Below are 17,313 nucleotides of genomic sequence, written 5' to 3'. Positions count from 1 at the left end.
CAAAGGACGCAGGTTCAATTCCCGGCACATAAGCCGGCTGCACAAACTGCTACATACCTCTGGACAGCGTTTGCAGTGGCTAGAGGCCCAAACAAGCCCATTCTATCTCCCTCCCTCTCTCTTTCTCACTGCCTCTTTCTCATTTTCTCTCTCTTAAACAAACAAACGTCATCAGAAAGCCATCAATATTCCCCACACTGGTAAACTACTCCTCCTAGCCGTCAGACTTCGTGGTTCCAGCGCATGCTGGGAAGAAAATCTTGGGCTCCCCATTGGTCACATAGAAGAAGCGCTGTTGCCGGTGTAAATACTGCAGTTTCAGCATAAGCTCCCACGGAGACTATTCTGCGGAACTCATTTTCAGGGCAGCAATCGTTAGCCGGTGGATTAAAGAACCCGTCCACTTCCGGTACTACCGGAAGCAGCTTGAAAATGGCGTCCTCCTCGGTGAGAGCTCCTGTCCCGGCGGCTGGAAAAGGTGAATTTCCCAATGAGAAGTCTAAGCCCGAGAACCGAGGTGAGGTTGTGCGCGAACCGAAGCGTGTAGTTTGTGGGCGTTGGATAGGCGTTTACTGCCGGGCAGCCCGCCCGTGCGTGTGTCGCGGCGCGTGCTGGCGGTGTCGCTGGGCGCGGGAGCCGTGCCCGCACCGGCATGCCGGCCCGCGAGGCTGCGGGTCTGGCTCCGGGACAAGGGCCGGCCTGGCGACATTCCGGGCGCGCTCCGGGACCTGAGCGCGCGGACGAGGACAGTTGTTGGCGGGGTGGGGGTCAGGGTCGCATGCATGGGATGGGTAACTTCTTGTGTAGTAAACGCGATGGCGAAGGAGACCGACAGACGGAGCAGTGTGCGGAGGGGCTGTGTGTGTGGTTTGAATCATCGTTGACGATTAGACGACACAGCTCCTGGCCGAGTTGCTCTCTTGAATTGTACCCGCCTTCATGGTGGACGACCGAGAAGCCCTAGAGCCTGGTTTGGCAGCATACGTCCGTAAACCTAGCGCTTGGGATGCTGAGTTGGATCACTGTGAGTTCGAGGCTAGCCTAGGACTGCGGAGTGAGAGTGAGTGCCAGGTTAGCCTGAGCTAGAGCGAGACCCTACCTCAACAACCAAGTAATGATGATGACGATGTAAAGAGATCCTAGGGAAATAGCCGGTAGGGCCTGCTAGTGAGTCGTGCAGGAAGTGCTAAGAAGTTTAAACTCGTATTTTAGATACATGGAGAAGATACTATATTTTTTTGTTGTTGTGTTGAAAAATAATCTGTAAGGTACAGCAGGGACTTTAGGAACAGTTCAAAGATAAAGCTAATATTTGAGGATTTGGCACTCAGCTTATTAACTAGACTTCACCATATTCCAAAAGTTCCCCGTGTGCCCATCTTAGATTTTATTAGATCTATTAGATCTAATAGTTAGATCATGTTAGATCATTCCTGGTACATAGAGTAACTAGTGTGAATCATGTTGAGCACTTTAATACCTTTCTTCAGCCTTTACTATTCATGTAATAGAATGGTTTAATTTCCCTCGTTTTGAATCTTGGAGGAATGAAAGCGGATTGTGTGCATTCTTCTTTGTCTTTTTAAGGCTTAACTTTGTTTTGGGTATCCAATTAGAGAGATACTTTAGTTAGATTTTATCCTTTTTCACTATTATATGGTATTTCCTTGTGTATTCATACATGTTATATTCATTCTACCACTGGTGGACATTAGGGTTGTGTCCATAGTCTGCTACTACAAACATCTTAGGGCAAGTCTTCTGCTAGTAATCTGGGGTTTCTCTATGTATTTAGGTTTGGAAGCATTATATAAGCTATGTTGTCACCTGCCAAAGAAGTTGGGCTAGTTTTCACCTCCTCCGGCAGTGGGTGACAGTTCTCCTTGCTCCAGATTTGCACTTATATTTGTTAGTTGAATTTTGAATCTGTGAGATTTAGGTGCCATTTCTTCTGGCATTTTCTTTTTTTGTTGTTGTTATTTTTATTTCTTTGCTTGAGAGCGACAGACAGAGAAAGAAAGAGGCAGAGAGAGAGAGAGAGAATGGGCGTGCCAGGGCCTCCAGCCACTGCAACGAACTCCAGACGCGTGGGCCCCCTTGTGCATCTGGCTAACGTGGGTCTTGGAGAATCGAGCCTCGTACCGGGGTCCTTAGGCTTCACAGGCAAGCGCTTATTGTTTTTGTTTATTCTCATACCTTCCTCCTATCCCCAGTTCTCCATCCCTCCCAGTTCCCTCCTCCTCCCTTCTGTTAGCAAGTTACAGGTGTCCTTTCACCCATCAAGAGGAATATTCTTTTAGTAAAAGGAATCCTAGACTGAGTCAGCTTTATGGCCTTCTAGGCATGTCACTTAAATCTTTTTGTGCTGAGTATCTATTTTCCTTCCGTTTCACAAGCAGTCTGTTTTAATGAGAATAATAATAATACTGTTTCTCCTATCACTCATAATGCCATTTTCATGTAGAAATAGGACACTGAAAATGCTTTGGAAAATGTGAAAATCTATTCCAGTGATTATTTACTGACGTTACATAACAGAATCAGCTTTTAGACCACAGACACACACACAAACCCAAGTTCCACTTTGGGGAAGTCAGAACGGTGTAAATATTAAAATTGTGATATGAACAAAAGGGTATTTCCATCATAATGTACCCTAATAGGAGTTTCTTGAATATCCACTCTCTGCCAGGTGAACCTTAGTGTGGATACAAGGAAGAATGTCCCTGGGCTTAATTAAGGTACCAGTTTTTCTGAGGCAGCTACAATGCATCCAGATGATTTTTTACAGCATGCAGGTGATGATGTCAGGGGCATGATCTTCAATTGTTGAATAATGTGAAAAACAGGGGAGAGGAAATGCAAAGGTGCTATTGGGAAGGTTACGATTGTGTGCATGAAATGTTCATCAAGGATCTGAAAGATGATTGAAATGTAATGTGTAAATATATTTCTTTCCATAGATGAAGCAGAACTCCTCACTGTTCCTGATGGTTGGAAGGAGCCGGTGTTCTCTAAAGATGATAATCCCAGAGGACTCTTGGAAGAAAGCAGTTTTGCAACTTTGTTTCCAAAATACAGAGAAGCTTATCTGAAAGAATGTTGGCCTTTGGTGCAGAAAGCCTTGAATGAACATGTATGCATGCTTGTATTTCTTTGAGATTTTGCTCTTGCTACTTAGAAAAAAGATACTTATTTGTTAGCAGTGAGAGTGAAAGAGACAGACAGTGTGTGCATATGTGCACCAAGGCCTCTTGCTGCTACAAGTGAACACGTCACGTGTGCCTATTTGTACATGTGTCTTTCCATATGTACTGAGCATGCGAACCTGGGCTGGCAGGTAAATTGCTGAGCCATCTCTCTAGCCCCTGCTTTTGTTACTGTTTTTCAAAGAAATAAAAATTTTATATATATTTACATACACACACACATATTTATTGATTGATTTTAGAGAGAGATTATGAGCGCACCACCACCTGTGGTCACTGCAGATGAACTGCAGGTGCATGTGCATCTGGCTTCATGTGGACCCTCGGGAATTGCATCAGGTTTTCAGTCTTTGCAAGTAAATACCTTTAACCACTGAGCCTCCTCTCTAGCCCTCTTGTTACTTTGTGTGTGCTGATGAGTTTTGTTTTTAGAGGTGCCTACATACATGGTTTATTTTCCTCCTTTGGTACTTTAAACAAGCGAGGTAAAAGCTTATTGCTCATTCATTTTTAATTTTGTACATAAAAAGTACTATGAAATATTCACATCCCTTTTTAAAGTTTTAAACATAAACTGTCTAAATCTCACTTATGCACTACAAATTTTAGAATGGCTATTTTAATAGTGAGAGGCAGATGGAGAATGGGCAGGGCCTTTAGCCACTGCAAGTGTACTCCAGACACATGTACCATCTTGTATATCTGGCTTACGTGGTTCCTGGGGAATCAACCTGGGTCCTTAGGTTTTACAGTCAAGTACCTTAACCACTAAACTATCTCTCCAGCCTTTACCTTCTATTTTAAAGTAAATGTGGATAAGGCCACCTTTCCTCTATTTAATTGTTTCTGGGAACATGTTCCTAGAGTAGTGTTTTTGATCATTTAGACTGGGGATTGATTCACATTATTAGATTGAAACATCATCTATAATGAGACCAAAAACAAGTGTTACCTATGGTAAGGGTAATTGTCATTTTTGCCTCTATGCATGTGTTTATGTGGAGTAGGTTGTGGTGTGAAGTTGGGTTTCTCACTGTTTAACTGGTCTGGCATTGGTTATACTCACTGGGAAAAAAGGTCACTCAGCAAGCTATAGGCTTATAGGTGTTTTTTGACTTCTGTGACATTAACTGTACCTGAGATTCAGGTTTTTTTTTCCTTGAAAACTCAAGAAATCAGCTTTATGTAGCCATGCTCATTACTCTGTATCCATTTTGAGATACTCTTCAGATTCTATCACAGCTCAGAAAGCAGAATTTTTATTTGCTTTGTTGAAGGCTGGTTCTTGCTATTGGGAGTTGATGCTTATTTTTCCTAATTATTTCTTCTCACATAGCTTCTGATAACTTAGTCCTTTATCCAGCCAGAAAAAAAAATTTCAAAGGAAAATTCTCTTCTTACTCTTGGTTTCTATTGCAAAGCTTCTTATATTATGTGAAGTATAAAATTAGCCAATTATTGATTATGTATTAACTATCTCATCTAAATTGAGTTGATAGAATTTGAAAGATAGCTTAAAGACATGGAAATTAATAGTTTTGTTAGAATAGACTATACTTATCTAAAATGAGCCAATGATTAGGCCTTTCCTTCTTTGTGTAGCATGTTAGTGCAACCCTGGATTTGATTGAGGGCAGCATGACCGTTTGTACCACAAAGAAGACTTTTGATCCATACATCATCATTAGAGCCAGAGACCTAATAAAGCTGTTAGCAAGGAGTGTTGCATTTGAACAGGTAAGTCTAGAATCCATAGAGACTTTGCTTTGCTTGCAGCAATAGAAAACAACCTATAGCACTGTGTCTTTCCCTCCCCCTAACTCCCCTTCTCCCCCTGCCTCCTGCTCTTCATTGCATTTTCACATTTGTACTTAGACTGGACAGGAAATATAATTGTAAAGAATATTGATGCATGTTACTTTTTTTAAGGCAGTACGAATTCTTCAGGATGATGTTGCCTGTGACATTATTAAAATAGGCTCTTTAGTAAGGAATAAGGAAAGGTTTGTAAAGAGAAGACAGCGGCTTATTGGTCCCAAAGCATCTACATTGAAGGTATGTTTTGTCAGTGGAAAAACTTGAATATCTGTATCATTCATTTTTCATTGTATTAAATTTCAACTGTTTTGATGCAGGCATTGGAACTCTTAACAAACTGTTACATTATGGTTCAGGGAAATACTGTCTCAGCCATTGGACCTTTTAATGGCCTAAAGGAGGTGAGAACTTCTAATATTTTCATGAGATAGCAGATAATTTGGTTATTAGTAATTGTTTGTTGGATGATGTGTTGTTTTGTATTTTTTATTTATGTATTTGTATTCAAATAGAGAGAGAGAGAATGGGCAATCCAGGGTCTCTGTCTGTATAAAGGAACTCCAGATGAATTTGCCACTTTGTGCATCTGGCTTTACATTGTGGGTACTGGGGAATCAAACCTAGGTTGTTAGGCTCTGTCAGCAAGCAACGTAACTGTTGAGCCATCTCTGTAGCCCTATTTTGTATTTCTGCAACGTGTTTTGTTTTCTCATTAGCATGTACTTTGTATGTTGTTAGCTTAAGGTAGTCATCACCCTTGGGCCTAGCATATTTTAGCCAATATTTAAGGACTATGGAGACACCATTTCTTAATTAGGTCTGTCTAATCATCACTTTCCCCTATAACGTTTCAAAGAATATTTCAGATTTTAGTGTATAGCAGATGTGAAAATTTACAGTAATTGGTACAGCCAGTAGAGGTCAGATCCCCAAAACTTTTCCTTTAGGGTATATTTTCTTTTGTCTGAATTTTTGTGTTTTCATGACCATTTTCTCTAATGTGTTATGAGACCATCACTGAAGCAGATACTGTTTCTGTTAGTGCCTCATGATTCTGTTTCTGTCTCAATGAGGCTGGGTAGTTTTGCTTCCTTAGGAAACCAATAGTGGTATTTTCTCATAATTACCCCCTCCCTTTATTTATTTTTTAATTTTTCAAAGTAGAGTCCTGCTCTAGCCCAGTCTGTCCTGGAATTGACTATTTAGTTTCAGAGTGGCCTCAAACTCACAGCAATTCTCCCTCTGTCTCCTAAGTGCTAGGTTAAAAATGTGTGCTACCATGCCCGGCAGTTGCCCATTTTTAATAGGGCAACACTTAAAATGCCTTATAAAATTTAAAATTCTTAAAAATATCTTATTTTTTTTTAGGTTAGTTTATTTATTTGCAAGGAAAAGAAGGGAGAGAATGGGTGCACCAGGGACTCGTGTTATTGCAAATGAGCTCCTGACATGTGTCACTTTGTACATATGGGTTTATGTGGGTAATGAGCAATAAAACAAAGCCCATGAGGCTTTGCAAGCAAGGTCCTTAACCCTGAGCCATCTCTCTAGCCCTTTGTATTTAATTAAAATATTTGTTTATTTGGAAGCAGAGACGAGAAGGACAGATAGAATGAATGGACACACCAGGGCCTCCATCACTGCAAATGAGCTCCAGATGCTTCCACCACATTGTGCATCTGGCTTTGCCTGGGTACTGGAAAATCCAACCCAGGTCATTAGGTTTTTCAGGCAAGCACCTTTACTGCTGCACCACTTCTTCAGCCCCTAAATATCTTATCCTTAACAGTGAACCTGAGATGTGTAGTTTTTAATTGCATTTTACAAATGAAAAAGCTGAAACAGTACAATTAGCTAAAGTGCCAGTTCCAGCATTTATTTATTTAGGTATTCATAGTGCTGAGAATCGAGCCTAGGATCTCACACATGCCAAACAAGCCCTCTACCGTGAAGCTCAAGCCTCGGATTGTGAGCCCTCATTTTTTGACTCTGAATCTAGCCCTCTTACTCCTAAGTCACTGGCTCTCATGTGCTTTATTTAACTGGTGTGTCATATTTGCAATCTGCTCTAGCTACTTTGCGTTGTTGGAATAAAGCACCCAACCAGAAGCAGCTGGTGGGAGGAAAGGGGATTTTTTGGCTTACAATCTCCAGGGAACGCTCCACAATGGCAGGGTAAAGCATGGCATGAGCTGGACATCATTTCCTTGCCAACATCAGGTGAACAATAGCAGCAGGGCAGTGACCCCAACTCTAACAAGGGGGAAATGGCTATAACACCCCTAAGCCCTCCCCATTAACCCACCTCCAGCAAGGCTCCACTTCTCAAATTGCCATTAACTGGGAACAGAGTGTTCACAACACATGAGTTTAAGGGGGATAGGCGATTCAGACCACCATACACCGTAATAGGAAAAACTGTTGTTTCTAAGAATACTATTATGAAAGATCTAGAAGATCCTTAGCAATTGAAGGCATTGTTATATTCAAATGATAATTACTCCTTAATTCAAGGGTGTTTTACAATATATTATTCCTCTTCTCTCTGGGCTTGAGATTCTTTTAAAAATATTTTATTTATTTGCGAGAGAGGGAAAGAAGCAGATAGAGAATTGGCACACGAGGGCATCCAGCCAGTGAAAACAAACTTCAGATGCATGAGCCACCTTGTGCATCTGGCTTTACGTGGGTCCTGGGGAATGGAACCAGGGTCCTTAGGCTTCACAGGTAAGTGTGTTAACCAGTAAGCCAGCTGTCCAACCCCTTATTGAGATCTTTATAAATGACTATTTTCATTTGTGTTGTAAATTTCAGGTTCGAAAAGTAGTCCTAGATACCATGAAGAATATTCATCCCATTTACAACATTAAAGTGAGTGTTAAATGTATATTAATAAAACAGAGATTGTCAAAATGCTTATAACTTCAGAACCTGCTTTGAAATTGAGTGGTTTTAAAAGATATGTATTTATTTATTTATAAGGAGCATGACAGACAGACAATGGGCGCACCAGGGCCTCTAACCACTGCAAACTCTAGATGAATGCACCACTTTCTGCATCTGGGTTTATGTGGGTACTAGGGAATTGAATCCCAGTCCTAAGGGTTTGCAGGCAAGTGTCTTAACCACTGAGCCATCTCTCCAGCTCTAAAATTGAATATATTATACAGAAAGATAAAGTAAATATATGTTGTTATACTGGGGTAGAATTCAGCCCACTCAGGTCTACTCTAGTCTTTGAGACTTATGACACCAGTGTAAAAAAAAAACTTAAAAGAAAGTTGGTGCTTGAAATGTAGTTGAATTGTTCAACATATACTCACCAAGCTCATTATACCATGGTTACACTTGCAAGATTCAACTACAAACTTCTAGCACAAAAGTCTCTCTCGTAGGAGGCTAAAAAGTAAGTGTTGGGCTTGGAGAGATGGCTCAGCAGTTAAGGAGCTTGCCTGCAAAGCCTAAAGGCCTGGGTTCAATTTCTCAGTATCCACATAATGCCAGACAAAACAGTGGCACATAAGTCTGAAGGTCATTTGCAGTGGCTAGAGTTCCTGGTGTGCCCATTCTGCCCTTTCCACCTTCCCTAGCTCTTTTCCTCTCTTCCTCCCCCTCCCTTCCTCTCTCATATAAATAAAGCAATTTTAAAAATAAATTTATTGTATATAATGAAAATAGCCTTCAGAGTTTATTGTAGATGTTATCAGTTTGGCCTATGGATCATATAGAAAGATGTTATCTTTTAGTATTTTGTTATTTCTTTTTTCTTTTTGTTTATTGTGGTAGCATCTCACTCTAGGCCTACTCAGTATTTACTATGTAAGCTCAGGGTGGCCTGAAAGTCGGTGATCCTCCTACCTCTGCCTCCCAACCAAGTGCTGGGATTAAAGGTGTGCACCACCATACCTGCCTTGTACCACCATGCCTGGGTGTATTCTGCTTATTTTTATAAAAGAAAACCTGGAATAGCTTGGGTTATATTAAGATTTACTTTGAAATTTAACACTCACTTTTATTTTTTAAAAAATATTTTGTTTATTTATTTGAAAGAGAGAGAGAGAGGCAGATAGAAACAGAATGGTTGCACCAGGGCTTCCAGCTGCTGTAAACAAACTCCAGAAGTTTGCACCAGCTTGTGCAGATGCTTATGTGGGTCCTTGGGAATTGAACCTGGGTCCTTTGTCTTTGCATGCAAGTGCCTTAATCGCTAAGCTATCTCTGCAGCCTAACACTCACTTTCTAGCTTCCTGTGAGAGAAACATGTGCTGAAAGTTTGTGGTTGAACTTTGAAAGTGTAACCATTGTATAATGAGCTTGGTGAGTACATATTGAACAATCCACTTACATATGTTAAGGTTTATCTGAAAGATGGGTTGAACAGGGTTTGGTTATACGGGAGCATTATGGATAAAAGAAAAAGCTGGTTATCTGTTGTTAGGCATAGTTGACATTCTTCTGTTTGAGTGTTACGGAATTTAAATACAGTGGGAAAAATGAGATTAAAGTTGAGTTTTCTTTAAGTATCAGAACATTTATTTCATTTTTCCTGCTTTAGTGTATCTCAGTTGCTACCAAAAGCTTCTTGCTTATAGAAGTTACTAATTTAGAGTCCTTATTGATGTTGATAAGTTGAACTGTGAAGGCTTTAATGAAATGATTGAAAAGTTTAATTTTGTTTTCATATTTTAAATACACATAGTGTTTTAATTTAGTCTAATGATTTTCTAGTGTTTAGATAATTATATATGTTTCAGATGACATACTTTTTATTGGTCCAATTGGTTAATTCCCCTGAAGATTTATAATACCTTAGTTTAAGATGTATGAATTTTAAAATTATTATTTTTATTTGTATGTGATTAAAGACCTTAATGATTAAACGAGAGTTAGCAAAGGATTCTGAATTACGAACACAAAGTTGGGAAAGATTTTTGCCACAGTTCAAACATAAAAATGTGAATAAACGCAAGGAACCAAAGAAGAAAACTGTTAAGAAGGAGTATACACCGTTCCCACCACCACAGCCAGAAAGTCAGGTTAGTATGAATGTTGAATTTTATATCAAGGAGAAACCATCTTAAACTCTTTCAGGAACTTTACTGAGGGTAGTTTAGGTGGCATGTGTATGTGCATGTGTGTGGAAATGTAAGAAACTGAAGGTGAGCTGAGAATCTAGGTAGTCATGCATTCATATTGTGAGTAAAGTATGTCAGAGTAGTTTGTGGCAGTCATTTAAATGTCCTGTAGTGAAAAACAATTCAGCTACTTAACCAGCAATATTCCTTGCTTTGTTTAATATTCTTGGTTGAGGGCAGCAGGAACCTGGATTCTTGCCTTCAATCCTGGCATTGGCTTGAGTCTATACTTTTGGCTATGTCAGTGGTCTTACAGGGTAAGTACCTTAATTTCCTGGTTCTTGAGGAACACTTGCTTTTTCCCTCTGTCCCAGCACCCGTCCCTCCCAGTACCAGACACCCAGCCAGCTTTGGTCATAGTCACTGTGTTGGGTCAAGTTAGTTCACCAGGCAGCTATGCCTCCCCATTCCAGCCAGAACAGGAGAGTGTCTGTGACACCTAGAACAGCCCACATTCAGACTAGATTCCTTATGGCTATAGCCTATTGGGAGTTCACAGGGACAGATGTCAGGTCCTTTGTGAATGCCATGCTGCTGTGCAGATTCCAGGTTCCTTATCTATGTGCCTGTGAGCCCTTGCAGGCTGTGAGACTACAGTAGTGAGGATACCATCATCTGTCTTAAGAGCTTGCTGGCACTTTCTCTGCAGAGGTGGGATGGGGGCTTCCCTCCCATGACTCTGGAGCCAGGCTGGGGTATCTTGTTTTCTGTGGTGTTGTCCCAGATGTTGACTCTTAAAAAACTATGTTTTGATGATTGATCCTCATATTTACCTATACACTTGTTACAGTGGTTCTGTGTAGATGAGGTAAGTGCTAGGCATAGACTTTCAGCTATATTCTGTATTAGCTTCATGGAACAGTGGTGTCTTAGTTGACTTGTTGTCTTGTTCATTGTACGCAAATTACTTGATTTTATTAGATCCATTCATGTGTCAGTTTCCCCATGCCTAAAATGAGGGGAATGTTAATACCTGTCTCAAGGAATTGTTACTGTAAAGGTTCAGTATGTAACAGTGCTTCCTTCTTTCTTCTTTCTCTTCCCTCTCCCGCTTCCTCATCTTGCTATATTTTGATTTGAGGTGAGGTCTCCTGTAGCCCAGGCTGGCCTTAAACTTGGTCCTCTTACCTCACCCTGAGGGATAGAGTTAGGGCATGCACAACCACACCATAGTTTCCTTTGTCTTGTCTTAAAATGAAGCTGTCATTTCCTCAGAATCTTTCAGCCATGTCTTTTTTACAAAAATATTTATTTATTTATGAGAGAGAGATGATTGGAAGGGGGAGGGAACAGGCCACCAGGGCCTCCTGCCACTGTAAACAAACTCCAGACACATATACCATTTTGTCTGGCTTTGCATGGGCACTGGGAAATCAAACCCAAGACATCTGGCTTTGCAAGCCAGCGCCTTTAACCACTGAGCCATCTCTTCAGTCCACCTTCAGTCATCTCTAAGTCATATCCACCTCCTTTGCCTAGCATTTGGTAGTCTTCACTTACCTTTTGGATTTCCTCTCACGCTTTCTGAAACACTGACCTTTCATCCTACCTGAGTGGTCTGCTTTGTATTTCATGAACACAGTAGCTTCTCTCCTGCCTTCATATTGAACTACCTTTGGCTCCCGTTCCTTCTGGTAATGTTGCCAACCTAATGAGTTAATCAGAGGATATTGAACCCCAGTTTCCCAGTTTTCCCCAAGGACAGTGACTGTCTTAGTCAAGTACTTCTTATCTGTATTATTTCTGATGTAATTATAAATATTGTCCCAACAGATTGATAAAGAACTGGCTAGTGGTGAGTACTTTTTGAAGGCAAATCAGAAGAAACGGCAGAAAATGGAAGCAATAAAGGTAAGACATTATGTAAGGTCCATAGATCTTGAATTCCTACTAAGGTATAAATTGTATTTTACTAATATGCTTTTTACTGATGCAGGCTAAACAGGCAGAAGCACTTAGTAAGAGACAAGAGGAAAGAAACAAAGCATTTATTCCACCTAAAGAAAAGCCACTTGTGAAACCTAAGGAAGGTAATGCTTACTTTTTACTGCTTCATGTGAATGTCTGCTACATATGGCAAGTAACCCCTTGGTGAATTTGACTCACTTGTGTTCATTAAGAATTAACTGTATCTTTCAACAGTTGTCATAACTGTTGACTAACTCATGAGCTGATTTAGTAGCAGCTAGTGCCCATTTCAGAATATCCTGGAATGGCCATCCTTCTCTGGTCTCTGACCTGTGCTTGGTTTAGGCCCTCTGCTGGGAACGATACAAACCCACAGTAGTATGTGTGCGTTTCTGTAAAAAGAAAATGAACTGAGCTAAGATACTTGCGCTCTGCTGTCATACCTTTCCAAAAGGACTTTTCAGAAATGGGTTTTCCTGTTTATTTGATATGTGGCCTAAAGTTTACTTCTGTTTTTAACATGAATTTCTTGTCACCTTGAAATAAACATGGACAATAATAACAAAAAAGTAGTTGAGAAATATTAAAAGACACTAGGGAAAACGCTCATGCCTTCTCTTCTCCATGTCTCTCCTCATTCTGGTTTATGCTCTCCATGTCATTATCTTTCCCTCTTATAACACTTGTACTTTGTGAGGTGTAGTCCTTCATTGCCAGTAGTGGTGTATTCAGGGAAAACATTGTACAAACACTGTTGGTTGGTTATAAAAGTTACAGTTGACATAAACATAATTTACAGTTTGTACCATCTGTCAGTTAAGTACTTCAGAGGTACTTGGAAGCTAAGTAATCTATCCTATAATGGTTAAGGATATAGTTGTTTTATGTACGTAAAGCTTAAATGTCTGTCTTCCTCCAATAGCATGGTTGTTTTCTTTTTTAAAAAAAAAAATATTATCGATTTATTTGTTTGAGAGAGAGAATAGGTGTACAGGACCTCCAGCTTCTGCAAATGAACTCCAGATACATGTGCCACCCAGTGTGTCTGGCTTTATATGGGTATTGGGGAATTGAACCTGGTCCTTAGGCTTTGTAGGCAAGTGCCTTAGCCACTGAGCCATCTCTCCAGTCCCAGCATGGTTGTTTTCTATGGTGATATCTTATGATTTTTATAATTTTTAGAAATTTATTTATTTAATTAGTTTTGGTTTTTCAAGGTAGGGTTTTACTCTAGCCCAGGATGACCTGGAATTCCTCTGTTTTCTCAGAGTGGCCTCGAACTCACAGTGATCCTCCTAACTCTGCCTCCAAAGTGCTGGGATTAAAGGCATGCGCCATCACACTTTGCCCTATTGCACATTTTTCTTTAAACTTTTTTTTCCCTCTCTCTCATTTTTTAAAAATGTTTTATTTATTTATTTATTTGAGAGACAGAAAGAGGCAGAAAGTGAGAGAGAGAATGGGCATGCAAGGGCCTCCACCCACTAAAAACAAACTCCGGATGCATGTGCCCCCTTGAGCATTTGGTTTATGTGGGTCCTGAAGAATCACACCGGGATTCTTTGGCTTTGCAAGCAAACACCTTAACCACTAAGCCATCTCTCCAGCCCACCCTAGTGTACTTTGAATGCTAAGGAAAAGATGTATTGTTTTGTTCCACTGTGGCCAGTGTTTTATTCAGCCTTTTGGCATTCATAAGATAGCTTGGCTCTGTTGAGATCAACAAACACTTTCAGATTATGATCCTAATTACCAAAATCTTGTCAAATAAATATTATTAGTCACTTAAGTGAGATCTGAGGGAAAAACACAGCTTTACTACAACCGAATGCCATGTTTTCATGTCATTTTCATGTGTACTTTTACTAATGTGTGTTTAAAGTATGTGTAATTTGTTTCCTCAGTTTGAAGAAATTTTTAACATTTCACAGGTGATTTATATTTTATAACATAACCTTTTAGTTGCTGAAAATAGCTCTCTGAAATTCTTGCTTCAGATGTATTCTCTATGTCCAAATGAGTGCATGTATTTTCTTTCACATTTTTCCTAGCTTCTACTGAGAGTAAACTCGATGTGGCTGCCATCAAGGAGAAGGTCAAGAAAGCAAAGGGAAAGAAACTTGGAGCTCTCACCGCTGAAGAAGTGAAGCTGAAGATGGAAGCAGATGAGAAGAAAAAGAAGAGAAAAAAGTAACTCTGAGAAGCCTTCCTGAAGTGAAACTTATATCTCCTTTTGTAGAGGGTTGTGAGAAAGCCAGCCATGAGATGCCGTATACGTGAGCAATAACACTGGTCATCTCTTTTCCCAAGTGTCTTCGGTTCGTAGAGCAGCACTCATTATAACTGATCTTCATGTGTCTTGACAAAGTGTGTGCTGGGACATGCTATATGTATGTCTTTGTGAACTATTGTCTGTCTACCACAGCCAGCATTTGACACCAATGGATAGTCTTTGTGTTCATGCCCAGCATGTGAAAAAACATTGCAACATTTTCAGTGCTTTCCTTCTTCCTAGATGCAACAGCTCCTGAGCCTTTGGAATCAAATCCCGTTGTTGCTATTCTGTTCTGTGTCTGGGGAAATGGCAATCCAGAAAGACAGCAAGTTGCAAAAGCGATTGAAAACATGGACAATTGTGATTTTCTTTTGGTTTTTCAAGGTAGGGTCTCACTCTGGTCCAGGCTGACATGGAATTAACTATGTAGTCTCAGGGTGGCCTCGAACTCTCAGTGATCCTCCCACCTCTCCTCCCAAGTGCTGGGATTAAAGGCATGCACCACCACACCTGGCGATCTTCTGTTTTTTGAGGTCATTTTGTTATGTGGCTCTGGCTAACTGGAATATGAACCTAGTGCTTCCACCTTCAAGTACTGGGATTATAGGCATGGATGGACCACCATGGCTAGCCTGAATCATGGTGCTTTGAACTGATGACTGCTACTTGAATTACTCAGTACCACCTAGATGTACGTACCTCACTCATCTTACAGATTTGGAAACTAAAGCATACAGAAAAGGTTACTTAGTGAGAGTCCAGCTATGGAAGCTTATAAACAATATTTGTTTATAGAAATGTGGAAAATAAAGGGGGGTGGTTAACTTACAGAGTTAGGAAGCCAAGCAGTTCTTTTGACTAAAGCTTTATTGCAACATACATTTTTCTGGAATATTTTAAAATAGAAATTAAAAATATCCCCAGTTGTAACAATCTATGGCTCCTGAGTATTTACAATCATGGAAGTTGTTAATAAAAAAAGTAATTAAAAAATAATGAGACAGGAAGGTGATGCCATTAAGATATTAGGGGAAGGCCTCTGGGAAGAAACCAACTCATGCGATTTGAGCCCTCATGCCTGGGATTAGCACCCTACTAAAAGAGACCCCAGGGAGGTCTAGCCAAGCTGCCATCATGTGAGAGTACAAGTCAGTGACTAGGAAGAGTTCTCACCAGCACCAGAGCATGTTGGGTGGCCTTACTGGTAGATGTCTAGCTTTGAAAACTATGAGAAATAAAAGTTGTTAAGCCAAAAGAAACCCCCAAAATCGCTAGTTTTATTTATTTAAAAAGCCAAATATGTTTAAATTGTTCCTTTCCCTATTGTCTTAGTCCAAAAGAACTAAATTAGGATATTTGTCCTTAGGCATCAGGGTAATTATAACAGACAGCAATAGAAATACTGATTTAACAGTGAGAATGAATGATGTGTATCTGTTACTTGAATATATGGGCCATCCAGGATATACAGCAGAGTAGTAACCTATGGAATAAAAATAGGGTGTCCTCTTAGATACTGTTTCTTAACATAAATGCAATAACAATTCCCATAATGATTAATGAAATAGATTAAGATTGATGTACATACATGTGACATTGTCTCATGGGTTAACTATAAAGTCCGAATTTAAAAGTTAGGTAGAAGGGAAGCTCATTTTACAAAAATACATATATATTATAGCTATATGCTTAATTTGTTTTATTTTAGTTATTTGCAAAAGTTGGTCAAGACCTGCTAATAACTGTGTTAACTTGGAATTTGTAAGATTTTGTATGAACTTAGTATATAAATTTTATATAAAGGAAACTACCACTATAAATGGAAAATCATTTTATTTTTTATAACTTATAGATAATACAGTCAAAATTAAAGATAAGCCACGAGCATTTGAAAATATATGTTTTTAGAAATAAGATGAATAATTTACAAAAATATGTTCCTGAAAACAAGTTCTTCACTGACAAGAATGATACAGTTTTGTTGAGGCAGCAGTCTCTCCATCCATTCCAGCATGTTATTAAAGTCACCAACAGGACATTTTGACTTATGTAAAGTCCTGCCCTGAGCTTTATTTAAACTTTGACATTCACAGCACTGAATGCTTGAATTCCACAGCTTCATTTAGTCTCCTTGAAGCTTTATCATATAGACATTTTGTCCATTATGGTGTGCCTGAGATGGTATCAAGAACCAAGTGAGAGCTTATGGGTACAACTGGGTCATTGTACCTGGGGTGGGCTTTGTCCATTGGATTACCATGAAGCTGCCTTCCTGACTTCTTAGCAATCACATCCATGAATTCATATCCCCCCCACACACACACACCTTGCTAAATATTTGCTAGTTAAAACCATGTCATATATCACTGTAATGTTCACACATTTTATAGAACAGGTTAGTGCTAATTGAACTATAAACAGTATCTACAATACTTTTTTTTTTTTTTACCTTCTAATGGCTTGCCATAATTTTTCAGAAGATAGAATCTGTTAAATATAATCTTTTATCCTAAAACCATTACATCATTAGAATTCATGATAAAAGGTGGTATGGTTATTGTTAAGTATTTTTTTTAAATTTTATTTACTTGAGAGCGACAGACACAGAGAGAAAGACAGGTAGAGGGGGAGAGAGAGAATGGGCACGCCAGGGCTTCCAGCCTCTGCAAACAAACTCCAGACGCGTGCGCCCCCTTCTGCATCTGGCTAACGTGGGACCTGAGGAACCGAGCCTCGAACCGGGGTCCTTAGGCTTCACAGGCAAGCGCTTAACCACTACGCCATCTCTCCAGCCCATTGTTAAGTATTTTGTGACAAATATCCTATTATTTTGTATTAGAACAAAAAATGGAATATTTTCAAATAAGCTAATATTTACATAAAAAACTACATTAGTTGAATGTTATAAGATAGGGAATTGGTGATAGGAACAATCTAGAGGACATGAAGTAAGGAAGTGATATAGTTC

At 39.7% G+C, this 17,313-nt stretch overlaps 1 protein-coding gene across 1 annotated transcript; it reads left to right on the top strand.

Annotated features, from left to right (window-relative positions):
* The first annotated feature begins 389 nt into the window (after positions 1–389).
* Krr1 (KRR1 small subunit processome component homolog) lies at positions 390–16,165 on the top strand. Its single transcript, XM_004650121.2, has 10 exons — positions 390–517; positions 2,964–3,136; positions 4,812–4,946; positions 5,139–5,264; positions 5,345–5,428; positions 7,842–7,898; positions 9,893–10,063; positions 11,936–12,013; positions 12,099–12,192; positions 14,122–16,165. Exons 1-10 carry the CDS (start codon positions 433–435, stop codon positions 14,262–14,264), a joined length of 1,146 nt encoding a protein of 381 aa, XP_004650178.2. The 5' UTR covers positions 390–432; the 3' UTR covers positions 14,265–16,165.
* The last annotated feature ends 1,148 nt before the right edge of the window (positions 16,166–17,313 follow it).

Source organism: Jaculus jaculus, chromosome 6, assembly GCF_020740685.1.
Source record: "Jaculus jaculus isolate mJacJac1 chromosome 6, mJacJac1.mat.Y.cur, whole genome shotgun sequence".
NCBI lineage: Eukaryota > Metazoa > Chordata > Mammalia > Rodentia > Dipodidae > Jaculus > Jaculus jaculus.
This window is presented reverse-complemented; position numbering and strand designations above follow the sequence as displayed.

What these genes read in the sequence shown, in the direction of transcription:
- Krr1 (XM_004650121.2), top strand. Translation starts at nt 433, where the DNA reads ATGGCGTCCTCCTCGGTGAGAGCTCCTGTCCCGGCGGCTGGAAAAGGT. An exon ending in CCAAAGCATCTACATTGAAG is followed by an intron (nt 5,265 to 5,344) that starts GTATGTTTTGTC and finishes GTTTTGATGCAG; the next exon opens with GCATTGGAACTCTTAACAAA. An exon ending in AGAAAATGGAAGCAATAAAG is followed by an intron (nt 12,014 to 12,098) that starts GTAAGACATTAT and finishes TTACTGATGCAG; the next exon opens with GCTAAACAGGCAGAAGCACT.